This window comes from Diadema antillarum, unplaced genomic scaffold (assembly GCF_040938485.1).
Source record: "Diadema antillarum isolate AM-2024a unplaced genomic scaffold, OU_Dant_1.0 seq00000854_RagTag, whole genome shotgun sequence".
NCBI lineage: Eukaryota > Metazoa > Echinodermata > Echinoidea > Diadematoida > Diadematidae > Diadema > Diadema antillarum.
Window position 1 is genome coordinate 2,025,234 of NW_027271725.1, and position 22,264 is coordinate 2,047,497.

Here is a 22,264-nt window from a genome sequence, read left to right on the forward strand (position 1 = left end):
AGAGAGATGAGATATTAGCCAAGTGAGCATTAAGTACTTTGAGACTTTACGTCTCGTTATTCGATACAAAACATAAATCAGCCGAATCCATAAGATTCTTCTGTTTCGTCCTCGGCAAAGGTTACAATTTTCATAGGCCATGTTAGCGAGAAATGCTCCAAGCTAATAGCGACGCAATCACAAAACCATAACTCTTGTTGAGGAAGTAGTTTATTCTCTAGAAACACCGCAGCCTATACTCTACCGCTAAATTTCTTTATACATAGTATCGTTAATCCGACCCCCTTTTTTCTATTCATGATTTCATCAAATTGCAAAATCAAATTGAAATCAAACCTTTTCAGTGGATGATGAATCTCAGAACAACCAGTAAAGATCACATTTACATTTACGCAGTTCCTGTGTCAACACGAAATAGATTGAAAAACACTCCACAGAATATATCATACCGGCAATTGTTTAATGTCTGTCGTATTGTCCACCTCTATCACTTTATTCCTATGCTTGATAGTCTTTATCGGTTGCCGATAAAGGCTTCTATTAAATTTAAGGCTCTGACAGTAAGTCTTGTATGCAAATGTCATCATGGAAATACCCCTGCCTATTTCAGTAAATCCTTCAAGCCATATCTGCCCGATCGTAATCTACGCTCAGATAGTCAAAGAATCTCCATTTTGAATTAAGTGTGAAATCCAAGACATTACTTGGTGACGAGGCTTTTTGGGAGGGGGGGGGGGAATGGCACCATCATCACGGAACAATCTGCCCCTAGACATTAGATGTGTTACAGATTTTGATCAATTCAAATCCGTGTTAAAGACTATCCTTATGATAATAATTGTTGATTATGTTACTGATATATGAGCATTGAATTTTTGTGTATAATTTTGTTTTCAAATACACGCATAAAAGACTCATAACCATAATATACTATGATAACCCTTTATGGTATACTATGCGTTTCTAAGAACTGCACATTATCATTATTGTTCTCTTTCCTACTCACCGCTCTGTTCTTCTCTTGCATATATGATGCTTCTCTATTTAGTTTGAATTCTGCCTTTTCTTCACCTTTTCTATATTGTCTATCTGCTTCTTCCTTTGTCAACTACTTTTTTTTCCATTACATGAACTTACATCTGCCCCAGAGATATAATCAAGCTGGCTTATCCTAAAAGAGTAGGCTCCTACTTTTGGAGATTCCAAATCTTACAATTATGCTTACTGGGAAGCAGCCTGTTTGCCCACTTGTATACTACGAAATGGTTCCAATATTTGTTTTTGTTTCCCTCAGGTAATAATGATAGTTAAGTCGTATTTGATGTCTACCCATTATTGTTTGCAGCTATGCTTCCAGTATTAAAAGTTTTTATTTTACCACACAGAAGCAATCAAATCAAATCAAAAGAATTTGAAAAGGCACATCGGGCACACTACCGATTTCCTTACTACAGTCATACGATTGAATTTTGTTTTCCTCTTTGTATCCATCCCTGTGTGATATCTTCATCATTCTTTGTTTTCTGGGTGGATTTGTTTTTGTTTTTGTTTTGTTCTCTTTTTTTTTTTTTGGTTGATGTTGTTTTTTTTTCTTCTTTTTTTTTTCTTTTTGTCGCGGTGGTGGTGGTAGTTTTTACTGAACGCGTGACATACTTCTTGCGGATGACACACACAAACTATCACTCGGCCAGGAGGGAAACATGTCTTTGGGGGTCAACCGACCGATTACACATCACGGCAGTGAAGCTATGTTGCCCCCACATCTGACAGGGCCATGCATTTTTAACCCTCCTCTCAATGTATCCTGGTTGAACGATGAATTTGAGGCCGGGCAGCAAACAACCGCTCATTGGGTATGATTCCATTCCCTGATTCCGGTCACAAATTACAATCTTCATTGACGAATGCACAGATAAACAGTGTAATTCCTGCATGCTCTAGTTTCTACCAGCTTCGATCTGCTGAAGGATTTATTTCTATCTTAGAAAAATGTTGGAGTGGAAACACACTACATAATGTGAAGTCCACGCTTTTACAGCTGTCTTTTTTCCTCTCTTTTTTTTGAGATTTAAGTCTGATAATCTAGTATCATGTGATATATATATATATATATATATATATATATATATATATATATGTATATATATATATATATATATATATATATATATATATATATATAATACGCACAATATCAGGTTATTCCTCAAGGTGAATAACTGAAGTTATCTGCATCCGCTATCGCATAAACCTTTACTGCTTTTAACAAAACGTAATGTCTGTTCAAAACAATAAATGACTGTACGTAATCATTTGAGGGATGATAGATCACAGAAAACAAAAATAGAAATATGAATGGTATATCCCGGCAGCGCATAGCAAGTTCTGCACCTGTTTACTTAATGCCTATGACTGGCGGGTATTGTGGAGAACATAATTCTTATTGACCGCCTCTTTAGTATTGTAATACAGACATTCCTGTATTTGGCCCATTTGTCTTGTGGTTTACATGCAAGACTTGCGGTTATCGGCACGGAGTCCTCGATTTGGTTTAAGGACTGGATTTCGTGATGAATATAAATTACATGCATAGTAAACTTTTTTTGGCTCGTTTATATACATATACGTCGCAGTTGCAGTCTCCCAAGTCAGTGGAACGCCAGGCAAGATGCAATCAATGTGATGAAGACTCAGGAAACGTTTCTTCTTCTTCTTCTTCTTCTTCTCCTCCTCCTCCTCCTCCTCCTCCTTCTTCTTTTTCTTCTCTTTAATTGCACTTCCAGTTCTTATTTGACGATACATCGTGAAGATGGCAGCGATGTATGCAGGGAATATTCACAAAGTCATGCCGGTGAAACGTTCCGTGCACGTCGTCTAACGTGAACTGGCACGTCGCGCTGTACCCATCTTGCGATAAACTTAAGACACTCTCGAACGACGAAGGTGCATTAAGGTGTTATACGCGCGGTTTTTCAATTCTCTCAGGTGACAGTATGATTTATTTCAGGTGCTCAGACACCGTGACACCAAAGTCATGCTGAGCTACCAACTCGATTAAGGAAAGCTACGATTTTTTTGATTTTTTTTTTTTTTTTGCGTGCGCGCGTGTGTGACATTGATAATAATAATTACGGTACAGCAGATAAGGTATTTTTTAAAGCAAACAATCATAACTGGTATGCCGTTTTCGAATAAGGATATTTGAGTTGCAAATGGGCACTCCATGAAAACGAAGCGTTTAATGTATTATCAAGCATCATCCCCATCCGAGGTATTTTGTAAGTAACAATGAATACAATATATGCAGTGATTGGTGTAATGGTAAATATGAAATAGCTAAAATGCCCCCGATATGCAGTCAGTTGTGTATAATCCTGATAATAATATTCTTGAGTGAGATATCAAGATGCATCCTTTTCGTGTCGTATGTTTGTGAGATAGGTCTCCTGCCCTCCCTTTAAAGTCACCGTTGAGAGAGAATGTTTTGAAATTCAAAATGTATCTGAAGGCAAAGAAACCAATTAGCGGAGAAAACTTAGGGTGGAGATAGCTTCGTATACGAATGCTATAATATCTCTTGTGGTGAAGACAGCTGGAACGTATATTAAAACTTCTGTCTCTCTCTCATCTCTCTCTCTCTCTCTTTCTCTCTCTCTCTCACTCTCTTTCTCTTTCTCTCTGTCATCCCCACTCTCTCCTTCTCTCTCTTTTGTCCCCTTAAAGGCCGGCTATTGTAAGACTGCTGTGTAGTAGCGTGTCTCTGCTTTGTTGTGCACCTGTAGAACAAGCTATTTTGTTTAATTGTTTTCTGTCGCTATTGTTACAAATCTTTGCTACCAAAACAAAAATGATGTAATAAAATGATACAACGAAGTCGCGTTTGACTGTCCTTCTATTAAATCAGAAAAGAGAAGTTTGTGATAAGTGAAATCAAATCTGGTATTTGTTTTATGCAAAAGTATACTACAAGTGTATATGTTTCTTTAAGACCTTCCACGCGTCGCAGAAAACAAGGTCACCGTCAAAGAGATATAGCATCTTCTATAATCTACGTTTGAAAAAAAAAGGTCACTTTTTTATGTGTTTATTAAGCAGCGTTAGTTACCAAATCCCCTGATGTCAGACTAATTGATAACATTCGCTTTAGGTCCTTCTACCCTCTAAGTGTACGTAATTGCCCTAAACTTGTTTTTAATCTAATTCTTCCACCGGATGACGTCTGTATTTTTAATCACAATATTATCCACGCCATTGCATAAATTATCACAATGAAATAAATTGATGACAATGAATATTCCGAGGGAGATAGCGGAATCGCTTTCAGCTTATCCAACGTTCGTGCGATCATTTATCTATCCACTCCTTAAGCTCAAACGCAAAACCATCTCTTCCTTCCCGGCAATAGATCAAATGTTGCCTAATTGACAAAGGCAGCTCAGAAGGTTGAATAGGTCGACATTTAGCTCACCTCATCAGAGGCTTGGGTAGAATTCTCGCAAGGAGCAACAGCCCTTACTGCAAACAGTTGCATGGTTTTAGGGCATAAACATAGCTACTATCAGATATCCCCCTCACCCATTAGCGAAATTTTTGTATCTTGTCATCGCTGTCTGCGAGAGGCGAGTAAAATGGCGAACTTTAGCCAGAATGCCTCCAGAAAATGTGACTCCTCAGTCGCTGTTTAAAAGGAAGACCTATACCAAGTGAAATGATAATGAATTTGTGAAATCATTTTTATTGATGAATGGGTATAATTGAAAACTACACAGTGAGAGCACATCCTTGTAAGTGCAGCACTTATAAAACAGAAAAAACAAACAAATAAACAAACAAACAAGAAAATACGTTGCTAGAAGGTGGTATCCTTGCAAGCCACTTCGACTTTTGAGTCTACTCTTGTCTAAAAACACCAAGACGCCATTGTTTCAGATTATGATGTATCATCATCACAATCATGAGCGAGTTTTCCATCAATCTGTCTGTCGTCTATCAATAAGTAACACATCAACAATATTTGGATGATTCAGAGTGATTGGAAAATCGCAAATTCTATCACGGGCTTCCTTTGTTCAAAATAGATATTATTTTTATGTTGCTATTCTTGCCGGTTTAGTTATCCGATAACTTGATAATGGTGATGGCAACGATTGAGTAATAATCTAACCTCGAGACTGGGTATTGAATCATCTTCAATTTCAATTCAATTCAATTCAATTCATTTATTTTCATTCTTCTTCTTTTTTCTTTTTCAACAAAAACATAACACAAGATAAATCAGGTTTTACATCATAAACAAAGAACATTTGTCTTTGCAATTAATAAATGGTATCAATAAACATAGGAGCGCATACTGGCAAAAAAAAAATAATACAAAGTAATGCTTCAGTTTAAAAAAATAAAGGAAGAAAGAATAGAGAGGTCCACTAAAAAGCAAAGCTTGTAGATTGTGAACCACTCATAAAACCTATAAATTACTTATTTACAAACACTTGTGACGAATATGATATACGACAGGACGGGACAAAACAGAAGAAACACAACACCATGACACAACTTGCCAGAATAGATGAAAAGTATGGAAGGAAAGAAAGAAAAAAAGAGAGAATGAGAGAATGTGCTTCATAGAGTTGGTGCTGCATGCAGCTGAGCAAGGATTGTAATGGCTACTTCTTTACCTAATAATGAATTCAGTGATTGAATAATTGGTGGGTGGATGATGAACCCTAAGGTTAACAAAAACTATAGCTATTAATGGAAAAAAAATATCAGGGAGGATTTAATAAAATTCTTGAATTTTAATTGAATAAATTTAATAAATTTGATAAAATTCTTAAATCCTCAGGGAGGATTTGATAAAAATCTTAAATTGTAAGAGGCCGTTTATGACATTTCTTCTAACAGTATTCGACATAATATAGTATTCACTCCAATAAGGCTATATCTAATGTCGCCAGGTATGGATAAAGTCATGTTAGTTACTATAGTTGGGGAAAATGTTGAAAGAATAATATTTTTGATAAGTATGTGAATCATATCCAACAAGTCTTTAACAGGTAACATTCCTCTGTGTTTTTGATAAAAGATGAGGCGCGTCGCTTTTGTCACATTTTGAAAACGGGTGTGGCGGTTTTTTGGCGTCCTCCCATAAGATCCTGAAAATCAACGTGCCGAAAACCTTGAGCGCTGTCTTCACAAGCAGGCACTCTCAAAACAAAAAACAAAAAACGAGGAAAAATGTTAATGCATGTAGCGAACACAGCAGTTAAAGTTATACTTATTTTGCAAGTGGCGCACTTAATAGGAAAGCATGACTTTTTGAAGAAGATCCGTCTGTTAATATATTGAACAACAACAATCTGATCATCTTAGTTATGTTACAGTCAGACAACGTACTAGTATACTATTAAGAGGCGATCGATACTGTACTATCGATATACAGACCAAAAAGAGATTGCCAATCTAGAGTTGATTTCTGCAGCTAACCCAATTACACAGTCCGCCTCCTATAGAACGTTTTATGTGTTTGATGAAAACAACACAATGATTAATCAATTCATCAAATTAGTGGGTAAAACCCTTTTCAGGGCCCCTTGATACAAGGTAATTCCCCAGACAAAATATGATGTCTTGCGCGCAACGATCACGCGCTGTAAAGCATGATTTTACCCATATTCATAATTCAATGCCGCCTTTCTCTCATGTAGGGTTGTTCACTGGTCTCATGTACCAAAGGGCAAATAAATACTCGAGACTTCTATATGCACACTCAAGAATCTCATTTCCTTGCAGCGCGCGCATTGCCCTATGTCTCTTACCTGTTCGCCCTTCGGAACAAAGAGCAGTCAAGCGGCGAACCAACATCTAGAATATCAGGGTGCTTGCAAAAGATGTTGTATTCATTGTTCTAAATGTCTTGCTCGTTTGAGGTTGGGACGGGGCATGAAAATCGACTACGAGTGTATGAGAAGATAGGTTGACGTCTTGATAATGATTTGCCCTATTCTCTATTCCTATGTCATCTTTTCGTTCTCTCAAGTTTATGCCCAGCATATTTTACTTTTACCACGTATCAGGGTCTTATCTCAGTTACTAGTATTCGAGCTCCCCAATTCTTTGTACTCATCTTTTCGCATTATAAATAAAGTAGAAAGAACCTGTTGCACATTTGTATCTCTCTCTCTCTCATTTCATTTTGAAAACTATTCTAAGCATTGTGAAAATATGAAGACATTGAGAATTAATCTTGATCACTTTGAGAAGAAAGCTTCACAAAAAAAAATCAATAACTATTTGTGGACTGAAACGTAATATTAAAAAAAAAATAAAAAGAGATCCGTTAGATTTCGAGCTTGTGTAGTCAGACGATTACTCTTCGATTGTCTTCGGTATAAAAACATAATCATAATGTGTCAAACGCTGCTGACACTCGAGTCAAGTCTTTAAACTTGATGTGATACATTTTCGTCGCCCAGCCTTCATTCTGTTTGCCCTGAGAAAACAGTCTTGTGTGTTGCGATCTCTATCTGTAATATTTTTGATAACCAGGTGACCCCGTGGAATTTCCTCGGCGAACATCTATAATCGCCGGGAGCCACACAAGGAGAGCTTGTGCGTGGAGTTGTTAATCACTGCGTTGTGCAGCTACTTGACACTGCTCGAGTGGGGCAACGGACCGTGAAAATTACAAATCGATGGCTGATTTATCACAGCATGTACAATTTGATATTGAATTAACGCATCGTGTATGTATGTGTCTGTGTATGTGTGTGTGGGGGGGGGGGGGGTGCAGCACAATCCTATGTCTAGGAAGTGGAACGATCGATATGAAGTGCAGCGTCAACTTTAACTCTAAGCAACGTCCAACGTTCTTTAAAATCCCCCTACCTACCTACCTACCTACCTACCTACCTATCTACCTATCTACCTATCTACCTATCTACCTAACCTTACCTTTATCTTCCTACTTGAAGTTCTGCCCATAGCTTTGACTTTTGGTAGATTTTCTCCAAAATTCCACAATCAAGAGAAGCACAAAAATGTTGCAGCAAACTGAAAAACTGGCAGAACGTTGATGAACACCCAAAAATATGAAATTTTACATTATACATAGTATCCATGTCCCTCCGATCTTTCATGAGGTGCGCTCTGTCTAGGACCATTGGCAAGTGTAGAGATGCATATTAATCAGAGCAACAGTTTTGATCTTGGCTTTTGTTTCTCAGTATCACATCCCGCAACAAGAAACCTGGGTAAAAGCCCATGGACTGTTTTCGAAATCCATTATATTGTTGTTTTTGAGGAAGTCGGGATCCCGATGAAAACCCATTTTCTTTGCTCAAAAGTTTTTCGCTATTTATTATTACAATTGTTTTCTGGTTAGTTTTTTTCCTTCCTTGTTTTCAATATATATATATATTATATATATATATATATATATATATATATATATATATATATGTTATGTATATATATTAGAAAAAAACGCTTCCAAGCTACCTAAAAGCATTTTCCACATAAAATTTTATTCTCTTAATGTTTGTATGAATCATGATTAGTTTTTTCAAAGTATGCGTCCGGAATGTTTCGCAGTAATGATATGATAAAAAAACGTTTACAATGTATTAATTTGAGACATATTATAGAAGAGCCAACCGCTTCAAGACTAATCCACCTTCTTCTTTCATACGAATTACGCAGTCGCGTAATGGTACATACGTGTGCATGTGTGTAGTCCATGTTTTATTTTTGTATGTAATGTAATACGTTTTACGTGTATAAACACGTTCATTAAAAAAAAAAAAAAAAAGATGTGATAAAAAACCTTAAATGGATTTTAAAACGCTTTTATCCTGGCGAGGAAAAGCGCATGTTTTTAGAAAACAAGAGACCAAAAACAGGTTAGTCATCGCATTTCTTCATCAGCGACCAGGCTGCGATGTGATGTTAGATTAAAATCTGTTTTCTGAAGCAGACATACACACAAGGGTATACGTCTGCTCCCGGTCATTAAAAAAAAAAGATATATATATAATATATATATATATATATATATATATATATATATGTTGTGTGTGTGTGTGTGTGTTGTGTGTGGTGTGTGTGTGTGTGTATGTGTGTGTGTGTGTGTTTTGTGTGTATGTGTGTATGACTTCTTTTCCCGCTGTCGTTTTCATGTTTATTCCATGAATCTGTAATGTGGAATATCTTTAGGCGCGTTTTCGTTTTGATGAGGGTAATTTTGGATGTCACAAGGTTAGGGTTAGGGTTTTTCCACCCAGAAAACATTTCCGGGGCGCCATGCATACAGGACGAGAAAAGGGGCGCAGAGCGAATTGAGGCCACAAACTGTCAAGTGGCATGAATGTGTTGGACCGTCCTTCCTGTTTGGGATCGGTTTGGCCCATGGGGTTGCTAGAAAAACAATCACCGATGGATTTTCCCTTCCTCCTTTTTCTTATCCGGAGAGCAAACCGCCCCCTGCCTTACTCAAGGAGGAATTCGCCGTATTTTGCCGATGTTTGAGAAAGCGGTGTGCACAGCCCGCAGGTGCCCGCTTCTTCCAAAACGCGTCCAACTTTGTGTTGTTTTTGTGTTTTTCTTTCCACCTATAGACACTGGGCGGATTCTATTTCTACGAAGGAAACAAAATCATTGAGGGTGAAATTCTCCCGCGTCGGGGCCGGTATCGAGTCAGAAGAACGCCATGCGATATATGGAAGGGATTACTTGAACATAACGGTGTGGGAATATGTTTTTAGGGAGAAACTGCCCGTGTAGTCTCTAGTCAAACAGGAGTCTATGGTAGAAAATTGAAGAAACGGAGGTGGATGGGGTGACGGGTTTGTATGTCCCTCTCTCTTATCTGATTTCTAAGTAATGGATTTGAGGATACTTTTTGTGATGGTGGGCATGGGGAAAGTTATTCATAGATTTATTTATTTTTATTATTTATTCATTCATTCATTCATTCATTTATTCATTTATTCATTTTATTCATTCCTTTATTTATCAATTTTATTCATTTAATTTATTGATTTATTCATTCATTTCATTCATTTGGAGGTGAGAGCTGGTATTGTGTCGACTGATTGCTCAACAATAGATTTAATTTAAAAAAGCATCTCTTCACTCCGTGCCAACGTTTTTAACCCCAGGTTGAATATGTTGGTTACTGTTTACTGTTTTGTTTTTTGGTTTTGGCTTTTGTTTTTGTTTTTAAATCAGGTGACATTGAAAGCACATAGGAATGTTTACTACTGCATTCGAGATAACAAAACAAAGTAAAAAACATTATGGGTCTTGTAATGCCTTAACATCCGTCAGTGGACTAGTGTTGTTTTTTTTGCCATGCACTGTGACACTCAGAATACCATAGTGTAGTTGTTAGTATGTGTGTAAATCACACAATTGGTACGTGTAATTGTTTTACATTTCAATTCAGTATGCGATCATTATTGTAGCAGGCATGATTCCCTGATTATACTGTCTGATCGAGTTATCGCATTGCTTTAGTACCGTAGACTGTGGTAGTATTTCCTGATGGGTAATCGCACGATACCTTGTACACGAAGGGCGCCACTCGTGCCAGGCATGGCGGCTGTGAGATCTGAAACACACATCAACATTCCTCGACTCCAGAGAGCACCGTCACCACGCCATCATACGACAGCCAATCGAGGGTGGGCGGGGATCCTGTCGATGAGATTGACCGTCAACAGTGTCCGGTTGCCAAGTTGAAGCCGCCTCAAAATGCCCCCTCTCCAGGTCTTTTACATAGTAAAAACAACCCGACACGTGACTTTAGCCCTCAAACGTCTGGACGGATTATTTTTTTACCGCCATCGCTCGGTGAGGACCGAGGTGTGATTTCCGCATGATTCCGGTTTGACAGATTTTTAACAACTTCAAAACCCGAATATCAAATATCAAATAGGATGAGTAAAACATATTCCATCAGCAATTATTTCTGGGTTTTTTCGGAAACGTCCAACATCGCCGCGAGTATGAAATGGAGGTTTAAAGGCGTTCTCGTTTGTAACCATCAAAAAATATTTCCTCCAACCTCGACGGTATAGGCCTCTTGTACATGTCATTTAGATTTCTTGGTGATTATGCGGCCTATTATTTTGTTTTTTGACACTGCCCGTAAAAGTGAAGATTTTCATCTTTTTATTGCATTTTTGCGTCAATGCATGGCGCTTTAAAAAACGGCAATCAAATTAAACAAGCACAACGAATTCTTTGGCATGGCGATAACACTATTTTTTTTTTTTCTCGGCATTTGATAAAGTTTCTCTTCTATTTCAGTACCTGTAGCTTCCAGACATTGATATAAATCTTTTAAAAAAAAATCTCCATTTAAAAACTATTCCGTAATATCTCTTTCTCAGAAAAAAAAAAAAATGAAGAGAGGCACACTGCTTGAAAAGCAGACGATCGATAGAAAAGAAGAGTTGACCAGAATCTTCGCTTCGAAAGCGCGCCCCTTATCAGGACAGGTGTCAACTTTTAGCGGGCTTGCAGACGAAAACCTTGGCTTCAAAGTGAATTAGACCGAGCCCACGTTTGCATAGTGATTTGATAGAGGTAAAGTACAGCAGGAGTCTACTGCAACATGATTAGAATCAAGGCTGTTCAGAAAGAAAACAAATCGGTAGACTCCTGCAAGGTATACACGTCCCCGATGCCACGTATATACCGATATGAACATATCAATCCCTCCCTCCCCCCCCAAAAAAAAAAAAAAAAACTCCCCGCTCCCCGCCAATACTCAAGCACACAATATTCTATATCTTGGCGGCATCGAGAATGCATAATTTTCGTTACTCTGAAATAAGCAGAAACCACAGTAATGGGCATGTCCATTAAATAAGTCCCCAATATTACTGTACGGAATTTCGTTTCCGGTCCTCATATCGCTTCTTTTTAACCCCTGCCTACATTTTTTGATCTTTATCGGTCTATTTCTGTCTTTTTCGACCTCTTCGACTCACTCTGCCTCTACTCCATCAACTCTGCCTGGAAATGAACCCGATCAGCCGCGTACGAATCTTACATAGGACCCATCGCTTTTCCAAATTTGCTGCAACGATTAAATGCGCGTATCTTTTTAGCTTAGTTTCCCCTTTACCCTTTTCAGTTCTATGCAAATTAGTGTTGTTGTTTGCTTTTTTTTCTCTGTCTTGTCTTTTCAAAACGTATTGACGATGGAAAAACATAATCTTTGTCTTTAAAACAACCCTGAGCAGAAAAACCCGTAGACATTGCTGCATTAAGATATTTTTTGTGAAACCGGGTTTTATTACAATAAATGCGAAAAGCCAATGAATCAATGCAAGTTATGATTTGTGAAAAAACCTCTTCTTTTTGCTTTTGTCAACTTTGTCTTGGTCACGCTTTCCTGATGTGTAATTGATATGATGGACATCGAGCAGACTTGTCCTATCAGAAGCTCGTTTCCGTAATGCTGCTGTCCTTGTCGACAAATTCAGTGCAATGGTTGTCGAATTTCAGGGTTGACATTTAGATTGAATAACGCGCGCTCTTCTTGTTGAACTCGAGTGGGGGTTACATGAGGAAGACCGAGAAGACGATTGTCCGCACGCGCCTTTCCGCCTTCCACTATATCTCGCACATTAGGAAAGACACTCGACGAACGTGACACGAACACTAATATGCATGGTTATATCGAATAAGATTGCACTTTCCCCACCTGAGGAAAGTTGAGATGATGTAGCCTAAGTGGTACGGCCCGAAACAGATACAAACGTTTCCTTTGTGAGGAGGCTCTGAAGAAAAATGAGATACACTGCGTAAGAAAAATCAAATCTGTTACAGACCATATCATTCTCAATTGTGGACCTGTCATTTATGTTTATATTAATTTGTTTTAGTCGTTTGGTATTCGGAAATTTATGCACAGATTACAAATATTAGATGGTAAAAGTTGATAACAAGATCGTCATGGCTGCCTCACCCGAATATCATGCATTGAGAGGTCAAGTGATAACAAAAAGTGACAAATATTCTGTTGATTAAAAAAAATGCATAGCGACATGCATGATAATAAAAGAAACATACACCACATGAAGTAAGCAACCCGCAAAAGGATAATGTGGATGTTGATTATAAAACAGATCTCACAGTTTCTTAGCTTCCAACATACATCCCAAAATATGACAGGGACCACAAAATTGCGCGATTAACATTAATACGTTGACGTCTTTCATATTCCCGTGAATCTAAAGTACGATTCGATCAAGGTAGGCTTAACCTTATTCAAGTTTGGGATGGAAGAGAAATGTCATCCACGGAATATATAGGATACTCGTATTCTATTGTAAATCAAACGTTCATGCAATAAAAACGAGTAAATGTCAAATAGGAAAGTACAGAGCTGATGCTCGCACATAGGCTCGGGGTTGAATAGGGTGAAATAGAGAGTGCACATGTTGTGGGGAGAGAGTGTGGTGTTTTTTGGATAATATCTTGAAAGCCCAAGGCCCAAGGGCAGGGGTCACGGGACGCCACGTGGGTTCAACAGCCACTCGAAACTTGCCAATTCTTGTTAACTGCGGCTTACGTATACAATCAGCTTTAGACGCATTTTTGTGCAATTTTCAGATCACTTTGTTATAGGGCATTGTAAGAGTAATCAGCGTGTTGACGTGTTTTTCAATTCAACCAACGCCTGTTCCCGCTCCCTCGAAGCGTGGTTTTGTGATGAATCTTGTCACAGGTGTACATGCTCCTGGCTTAATGAATAGACCCTACATACTTTGGCAGATAGTGGTTACCTTGTCGACTGAATAACGACGTTCTCTCTCTGAAGAAATCAGGCGAAGTGCATTTGAGTGGCGATTCGCAAGGAGCTCACCATGTTAACAGTCTTGGCTCTACCTTCGTTAAAGTGCGAGAGTGTGATGGCTAATACGATTGGTGCCTTGAAGAAAAAGACGGTGTAGAGAACCCGAATCAATATAACACCAATTTGAAAGAGTGGGGCTGAACATTCGCGGAATGGCAAATGTGGCTTTCTTGCAAAGCCGCGGAAGTACATGCGTACTGTGAGGCTGGGTACGTAAATAAAGGTTGAAACGGGCGCTTAACAATTATACGTGCTCTTAGGTCACCTCAAATATGCTTCTGAATGCGGAGAGCAAATATCGGAATTAAATAATGGACTTCGTTTTATCCGAATAAAGGGATGATACGACAGGAACGGTTTCGTTCTGGAGCAGACGACAATGTCCTATGAATCAAACTAAATGGCGCGAGCAGTGGGAAATGTCAGCTCGATCTCCGATGACTTTCCACTGCCCAAAACAAAATGAAGAAAAAAAGACCAAAGGCAGCCAAGACTGTCTCAAACCGTCCGACTTTCAATACGGAAGGATTTCATCGTAAATGAGTTTCAACTAGAGAGGAGAAGCGGAGCAAAAGGCAAAATGTTATCCTGCTTTTCCTCCAAAAAGCCATCCGCTCTAGATGCGGGATAAGACTCGTGGTTTGTTTCTTGTTGTTGTTTTTTTCTCATTGGCAAGTCTTTCGCACAAAGAACCACAAGGATTTCAAATCTTAAAGGGGCATTCCGGACGATTTTCATAACTTCACATCATGTCGTACATAAATCAACAGCTCCATGTATAGATTCCTGGAATTTATTGTGGTCCTTGAGCAGAGAAACCAATAAATTGAAAATCTTAAACAAATTACACTGAACAGTGTTGATGACATCAGAGCCTCATATATTTCATAAATGTAGCAGTGTAATTCCATTACAATACCACTTGCTCAACAAGTTCACCTGTGAAAAATCTATGCATGCCTTCTTCTTTTGTTCTACTTCCTTGAGCCCCAACTCATGCATTCTTATCATGCTTATGGTGAGGCTGTCATGTCATCATCCTTGTTCATTGCAATTTGTTATAAATTTTGAAAACATTCTCATTCCTTATCCCAATCACTATAAATTCTGAAACTCTGTACTCAGTTTAACTGATTTATAGCTGTTCAAATGTAAAAGTCTGAAAATCATCCGGAGGTCCCCTTTAAACAATTCAGTAGTTCTCTATGGAAAAGGCTATAGAACCACAAACAAAGTAGGCATAATATACAAATATGAATGGTTTCCATAGTGTTGAAGAAAATGTTACGTCATACAAAACCATCTCCTATATATAGACTCCTAATTAATAATGATAATAATAATAATAATAATAACAATAATAATAATAATAATGATAATAATAATAATAATAATAGTGGCTGCTTGTATAGCGCACAGGTCCACTTTTCAGTGCTCATGGCGCTTCAAAAATGAAAAGACATCATATATTTACATGCATATACATATTCAAACATTTCAACAAAGAAGAAAATGGTACACAAAAACGAATATGTACCAAATAAAGAATACCACATATACCAATTAAGAATACAATATTGATCCAACATTAATGACATACAGCAATTACAGTCCTCAGTATGAAAGGAACAGATAAGTTTTAAGTTAGGATTTGAATGACTCTGTAGATGACAGTTCCCTTAACTGAAGAGGTAACTGATTCCACAGTTTTGGTCCCATAACGGAAAAAGCACGATCACCATACCCATGTTTTACTCTGGGTGTTTGGAGTAAGAATGTATCTAATGATGAACGTAGCCTTCGTGTCGGATTGTATTTTTTAACAGAATTACTTATGTATATGGGGGGAAAAAGAATGAACTGAATGATGTACTAATAACAGAATCTTGAAAATAATCCTTTTTTTCTACAGGTAACCAAAGTAAGGAACGGAGAACTGGTGATATGGAATAAAACTTATTAGTAAAAGTTAACAATCGGGCAGCAGAATTTTGCAACCGTTGAAGTTTTGTGACATCTTTATTAGGAGACCCTGGTTTCGATCCCCGCCTCGCGCGCACATCTTTAGGGTTATAGTTTGTTATTCCGAAGGTTCGTTATACCGAAAGTTCATTCATCCGATGAAGGTTGATTATCCCGAAGGTTCATTCATCCGAAAATGCGATTAGGTTCGTTATTCCAAATATAGGAAGGTGCGTATACCAACAAACCGTCAGAATAACGAACTTTTTTTCCCCATCTTCGGATCAACGATCCTTCGGAATAACGAACTTTATTTCATTTTCGGATCAACGAACCTTATTTCATTTTGGGATTAACGAACGTTCGGATAAACGAACATCACCCCACCCTTAGATAATGTGTGCTGCACACTGTGGCCCTCTCGACTCATAATTATGTACCAGGTGTACAGGAGGGTAAACGGACAACACTGCTCACACTGACTTTGCATAAGGTATAGCATTAGGCTCAGACCTCAGGAAGAGCAGTGCTACTCCGGAAGCTACACGGAGCAACCTTAATTTACCCTTTCCCCCCGTCCAGCCTCCTTTTTTCCTCCTCTTTTTTTCTCAGTGTTTGAATTCCTCTTCTTCTTTTCCTTCTATTCTTCTTCTTTAGTCTCCGATGTTCATGTTCCTCTTTTTCTTATCTGTTCAAATTTTTCGTCGTACATATTTTTAATGACTTCTTCCTGATGGTTCAACGAACATTATACAGACACTTTATCTGTTTTTGTAATGTCACAGTTTATATTTTAGCAAATTCATGATGACTTTGGAATATGAATGCAGTGGCCGATTAACGTGTAATGATCAAACCTACGGTGCATTTGTCTGTATGTCGTTTATTCTCTGAACTCTAATTTCTTTTTTTTTTTCTGTGCAACATCAACACGCAGTATCGGCTCTGGCAGGTCACTAGGGGCATGACTTTGCCCTTTATTAAACGCTGTAAATCATTTGCTTTTCTCGAAATATTAGGAGCACATTAAAATGATTAAAGAACATGACTAATGGATGTAATTGTTATCGTAATTCAATCTTCCTTTCACTCTTCATACACGTATGATCATGTATATCTCTGCCTTGTGTGTGTTGATAGGCCTACCTCTTTGTCTCGTCGTTCCTAAGTGTATTTACATGCTCTAAATCTTGATTACTTGGTTTTCTTTGATGCCCCATCATTTCAGGCTTTTGGAACTTTCATTCAAACCAAACTTAAATTCTTCAGTAATTTGATACCTGAGATGAATAACATAACTGTAGTAATATCTTCTTTTCGTCGAGTTTCTGGAAGCAAATGAACACTATTTTTTGTTCATTACATACGCACAATCAGACGGAACGGGGGAACCCGGATAGTTACGTCCCCTCGTGCTTGTTTCGAAAAAAAGGGGAAAATTTTAGTGAGGAGCTTTAATATTGATCAACGGTGAATGTCAGACTGCAACTTTGAGAAACGCTGTATATGCGTCCCCCTAACGGGGGGCACGTTGTCATAACTGATGGGGAAAAAACTTGGAGTGAGCAAAGCGAAGAACACAAGACCACTTCGGTGGGCAACCCAAAACCTGCCTGCTCGCCTGGCCGACGCGAGCTGGAAAGCAATCCCCTCCTCCTCTCTCCGTCTTCTTGTTTTCACGTATTTCTGTGGTAGTCGTCGAGATCAGACTATTTCGTCGAGATTAGACTATTTATTTCTGACTAGCCAGAGATAGGAGGAGGAGGAGGAAGAGAGGCCGATTTTGTCAATCAACACTCTGTCACCAAAATTTTGATAAAATGGTTTCAGGTAATCAAGTAAATCCATGTTGGAGCTCTATTGCTGCTTTGCGATACAATTACACGAAGTAAGTGAAAAGCTTCTATCAGCGTACACGAAATTATGTGAAGAACAAGAAAAAAAAAGGGGGGGCAATAGGTACAAAGTGCTGTAAAGTATTCAGATGTAATGCATGTGATCAACACGATACGTAATCGTAAAAATGTCATTGCATTCAGATGCCGAAGGCTTTGTAACAGATTGCTGAGTGACATTATGCAGGATTATAAGCATTAGGTTGAAAAAATGTCATAAGTAATTAATCTTTTCACATCGCAGCCCGGGGATGGGGGGGGGGGGGGGTAGGGGTTAACCCCCCTAAACCCCCGCCACTGCTGCTACTATCAGTAGAATTGTTGCAATGACGTTGCAGAATAGCAGTCGATAGTAAATGTTAAAAATCGACATTCCATCTAACCTTGGAATGATACTGACTATGATTGCAGGTCTCCTACAATATTCTAGGTGACTTTATGTTGATTATGTCATTGATTAAGCCATGCTCCAATATAGCATGTCAGAGAATCAATGAAGTTCTTCCCGCTCAGAAAATCATTAGGATGTACGTCAACAAGATGTAGGTACAGTGTACCAGGGGGTTGTTGTCATCCGGGACACGAACAGCCGACGAGAGACACTCCGTAGTTACATTTTCCAAGGTTTTGACATACTGAAGAAAAGATGCGTTTGAAATATGTAGTATCATGCAGATTGTTAAAGTCTGAACCCGCAGACTAATGTCTCCCTTTCTTTTATTTTCATTCCAACGGGCCGATGCCGTCATTTCATCTAGACACGGCCCGAGGTGTGCCATTAGAACTGAGTTATCGCCCACTAATATATCACTAAGTTAATTTGATGATGATGTGGGCACACGAGCTTCGAGGATGTTTCCATGTGGCGTGAATTCGACGTGAGAACGTTCGGCCAAGCCTCCTTCTCGTCACCTGCAACACTACAACTGCCCCAAGCCACAAAAGCGAATTTGTATTCCCAAATTCATATCATACATTCCTAACAAGTCGAAGAGGGCTGCTCCTATACTTTTCATACTCCACGTAAATGCAGTCACAGACACGTCTTTTGAAGCATGACAGTTTTACGAAACAAAGATTATGTATATCTGAAATGATTTGCCACACCGAGTGACGTCCGTGGTGGTTGAAAAAATGAGAGGAATGTGGTTTAATTTCATTCATGGGTTTGGTTTCGCTATGCATATATTTCGATCTCTCTTGATTCTCCGTGTCTGTGGGCTCCTGCTTTCGACACTCTCTCGATGACGATGAAGAGACTTGAGTTGTGCCAGAGTCAAGTGCACTCTAAGCTCAAGGCGTCATTTGGGTGGAGGAGCTTCTCCAGCCACAAACATACTAGGGTATACACGCCCTGCCTGCGCTGCAAGAGGCGAGAAGTGCGTCCATGTATACTTGAGTTATTTGATTACTAACAGTTTTAAAAATCACATAAAATGATAAACAAACTCAATTTTCTTGTTTCCTTTTTCGTTCCCTCTTTTTCCATATTCTTGTACGCAGTCATAGGTGGGTCTACGGTGACACATGGTAAGCAAGTAACTCACTCTTAGTTGTGCGTGGTCTGGGTGTACCAGTAATAACCAAATAACTTGTGTTGCGGTAATATGATTTGTACATTTTCATTAAATTGTTGCCACTTGCATATCATGTCCTATATAGATGTGATCTACTTATCTCCTTTCGAAATGAAAATCGGAGAACTGGATAGGGTGAGATGATGGAAGGTACAAGGCGTCCGTGTTACCCAAGAGAGGCAACAGAAGAAATATTTAGAAATATGAAAGAATGAAAGAAAAAATGAAGATTTGCATGACCGCCTCGCTCGCACACGCACGCAAATACACTCGCACATAAATGCTACACAACGCCCAAGGCACACAGAGTTTCAGAGCGTACACTCACACAGACGCACAAGCACATACAGCACATGTAAACGAGCGGATTGCTTGATACGCTTCCACAACGAACAGAATAACAACAGTTTAAAGGAGAATGAAACAGATTATATTGTATGAATTGAGGGAATGCAGCGACAAATTGGTCAATCAGTTGAAGAGCTATCCATTTTTTTTTTTAAGTTTTGGTGCGGCCATCGATGGATGACAAGACAACAACACTTTGTGACGTCACGTTTGGACAAGGATATAAAGAAAATATGCAGAAAATTCAACATATTTTCACTTTTCTAGCATAATAAAAGAGCACATGATTTACCTCTCTCAGAGAACAGGAGTATATTTCCCTTTACATAATGTCAGCAACAAGTAGAGGGAATGACTTGTGTACTTCATTAGAAATTCAAATTTTGTGGAATTATAGTTTCTAGTTTCTTTATATTGTTGTACATTTGTGACGTAACGAGCTTCAGAAGTCTCCTCTTCCAGCAATAACTGCACCAAAATTTTTACAAATTCATAACTTTTCAAGGGATTGTTCAATTTTCCTCAAACTTTGCTGAGGTATTCTATACTAAAATTGCTGCATTCATTCAATCCACGTGCACATTTGGGTTTCATTCCCCTTTAACAGTGTTTAAGACAACTAAGTACCAACGTGTGCCTTGTACGAAACTCACACACACCACATACAGCACACACACGCGCGCGCACACACACACACACACATGTTGTACAGTGCAGCATATTTCCCGAATAAAATGAAATGGTCCCATGACTGGTTGACAGATATGAAAAGAAAAAGAAGGGTCATCCCACGAGACCGACACCCACGAGTGATACAGCCCACGAGTTCGGCATATAAAAAAGATCCAAAAAAGATCCTCGTGGACTGTAAAAACAGTCCACGAGTTCGACATTACAACACGAGACTTATAAGATGTCGGTCTCGTGGGCCGTGTTTGCTTGGTGTCGAACTCATGGGCTGTATGACTCTTTGGCTGTATATAACTCGTGGGCTGTATAACTCATGGGCTGTATGACTCGTGGGCAGTATGGTTCGTGGGTGTCGGTCTCGTGACGTGCACCCGAAAAAGAAAGACGTATTAGCTTAGATTTTCAGGTGTGCGTGTCTGGTAATTCAGTGCATAGATGTAGACTATGAATTGAATGAAAATTTTACCTCTTCATCATCGACGCAGCTGATATTTGTAAAGTGTTTATTCAGTGTTCTTGCTATACTTTCTTTGCATTTCATCATTTCATCACCATCATACTTATTTTCATCACCCCTACCATCAAGATCATTTTATTATCATCACTGTCTTTATCATCATCATCCTCTTCATCTGGTATTTACTCGCTTCGTATTTATCAAAAACATCATTATATCAATTATGCTTTAATTAGTCCTGTGTATTTCCGTTGCCTCTGACCTCGTTAAAGGCGATTCATTTTTTTACACTGTTCATTTGCTTTTATATCATATATTTTGGTCACTGTACAAAGATTAATATCAATTATAGTCGCCATTATATCGATGTCTGTGTACTATGAAGTTTGGTCTATAATTTAGTTCAAAGGTTTGGCAATGTAACGCAGTTTGTTGGAAAACTCAAAATTACTTTTAGCCTTCAACTCTATTTGTTGACCTTTCTCCCTACGTCCTAATTACACTTACTTATAATCACATTAGTTAATTAAGTATGACATATGTATCTTTAATCTGTCTGATGGGTATGTATGATAATTACAAATAAAATAATCACAGAAAAGTACGGAAAAAAAGTGTATTGTGAAAATGGTTATGTGCACTGGGAAAATTGTTTGTGATCTTGACCTTACAGGATCCATTTTTCAAATAGCGTGACAAGATTATTCTTGTCAGGACATGTGTGCCAAGGTATCAATTTTATTTCATGCAGACAAAATACCGATTTACTGATTTACAGTGGAAAAAGTTGACGTTTCCATTATAGCATACTTTTCGAGAGATTGAGAAGAATCCCAGAAATTTAGAAGTGAGTCTGAATTAAAAAAAAAAAAAGATTGACGGAACCTTTCGTCAGTCTAAAAAGAACACCAAAAGTACATTTTGATGAAAAGGAACACACTGGTGATCTTTATATTTCAGCATTTTAATTCATTTACAAAGTTTGTCTGGTCAATAACATCACTGATGAAAACTTCAGCTGAGACTCAGATTATCAATAGAACCTATAAGACACCAACAGAGTCCAGTCAAAAGGTTGAAATGTTATTCTTTGCATTGAAGGCAACGAGGTACATTTTTATTTGATTTCTAAGTTCTTTCTTAGTGTATAATCACATTTGTTATTAAAGAAAAAATGCTGAATATATAATATATATAGAAAAGGATTTCTATTAAGCGTGCTTCATGTTAGTCAACTGTCAAGTATTGTACATAAGCATGATACAACGTAGTTATAAGGATAGCTTTGTCTTTTTCTTTTTTCTCTCCATTTGCACATTATATGCATCTTGTACAGCTATATTTAAAATGTAAAGACTTTTGTATGATAAGAGGTTGTTAAGATAGACTAACAAATCGTCCATTTCACGAGAGAGTGATTTAGAGTTCATGACAAAGCATGAACTGACAACGAATCACTTCGATGCCT

The 22,264-nt window shown here is 38.2% G+C and overlaps 1 protein-coding gene across 6 annotated transcripts in view; it reads left to right on the plus strand.

Moving 5' to 3' along the window:
- LOC139740446 (neuronal acetylcholine receptor subunit alpha-7-like) overlaps positions 1–22,264 on the plus strand; it is a 101,465-nt gene that overhangs the window by 43,879 nt on the left and 35,322 nt on the right. For 4 of the 6 annotated variants that reach the window (XM_071651040.1, XM_071651039.1, XM_071651043.1 and 1 more), the window contains one exon: positions 19,228–19,254. The exons of the other annotated variants lie outside the window; for them this stretch is intronic. In XM_071651040.1, the coding sequence (XP_071507141.1) occupies positions 19,228–19,254 (27 nt within the window). The remainder of the gene's footprint in view (positions 1–19,227; positions 19,255–22,264) is intronic. 6 annotated transcript variants of the gene reach the window in all.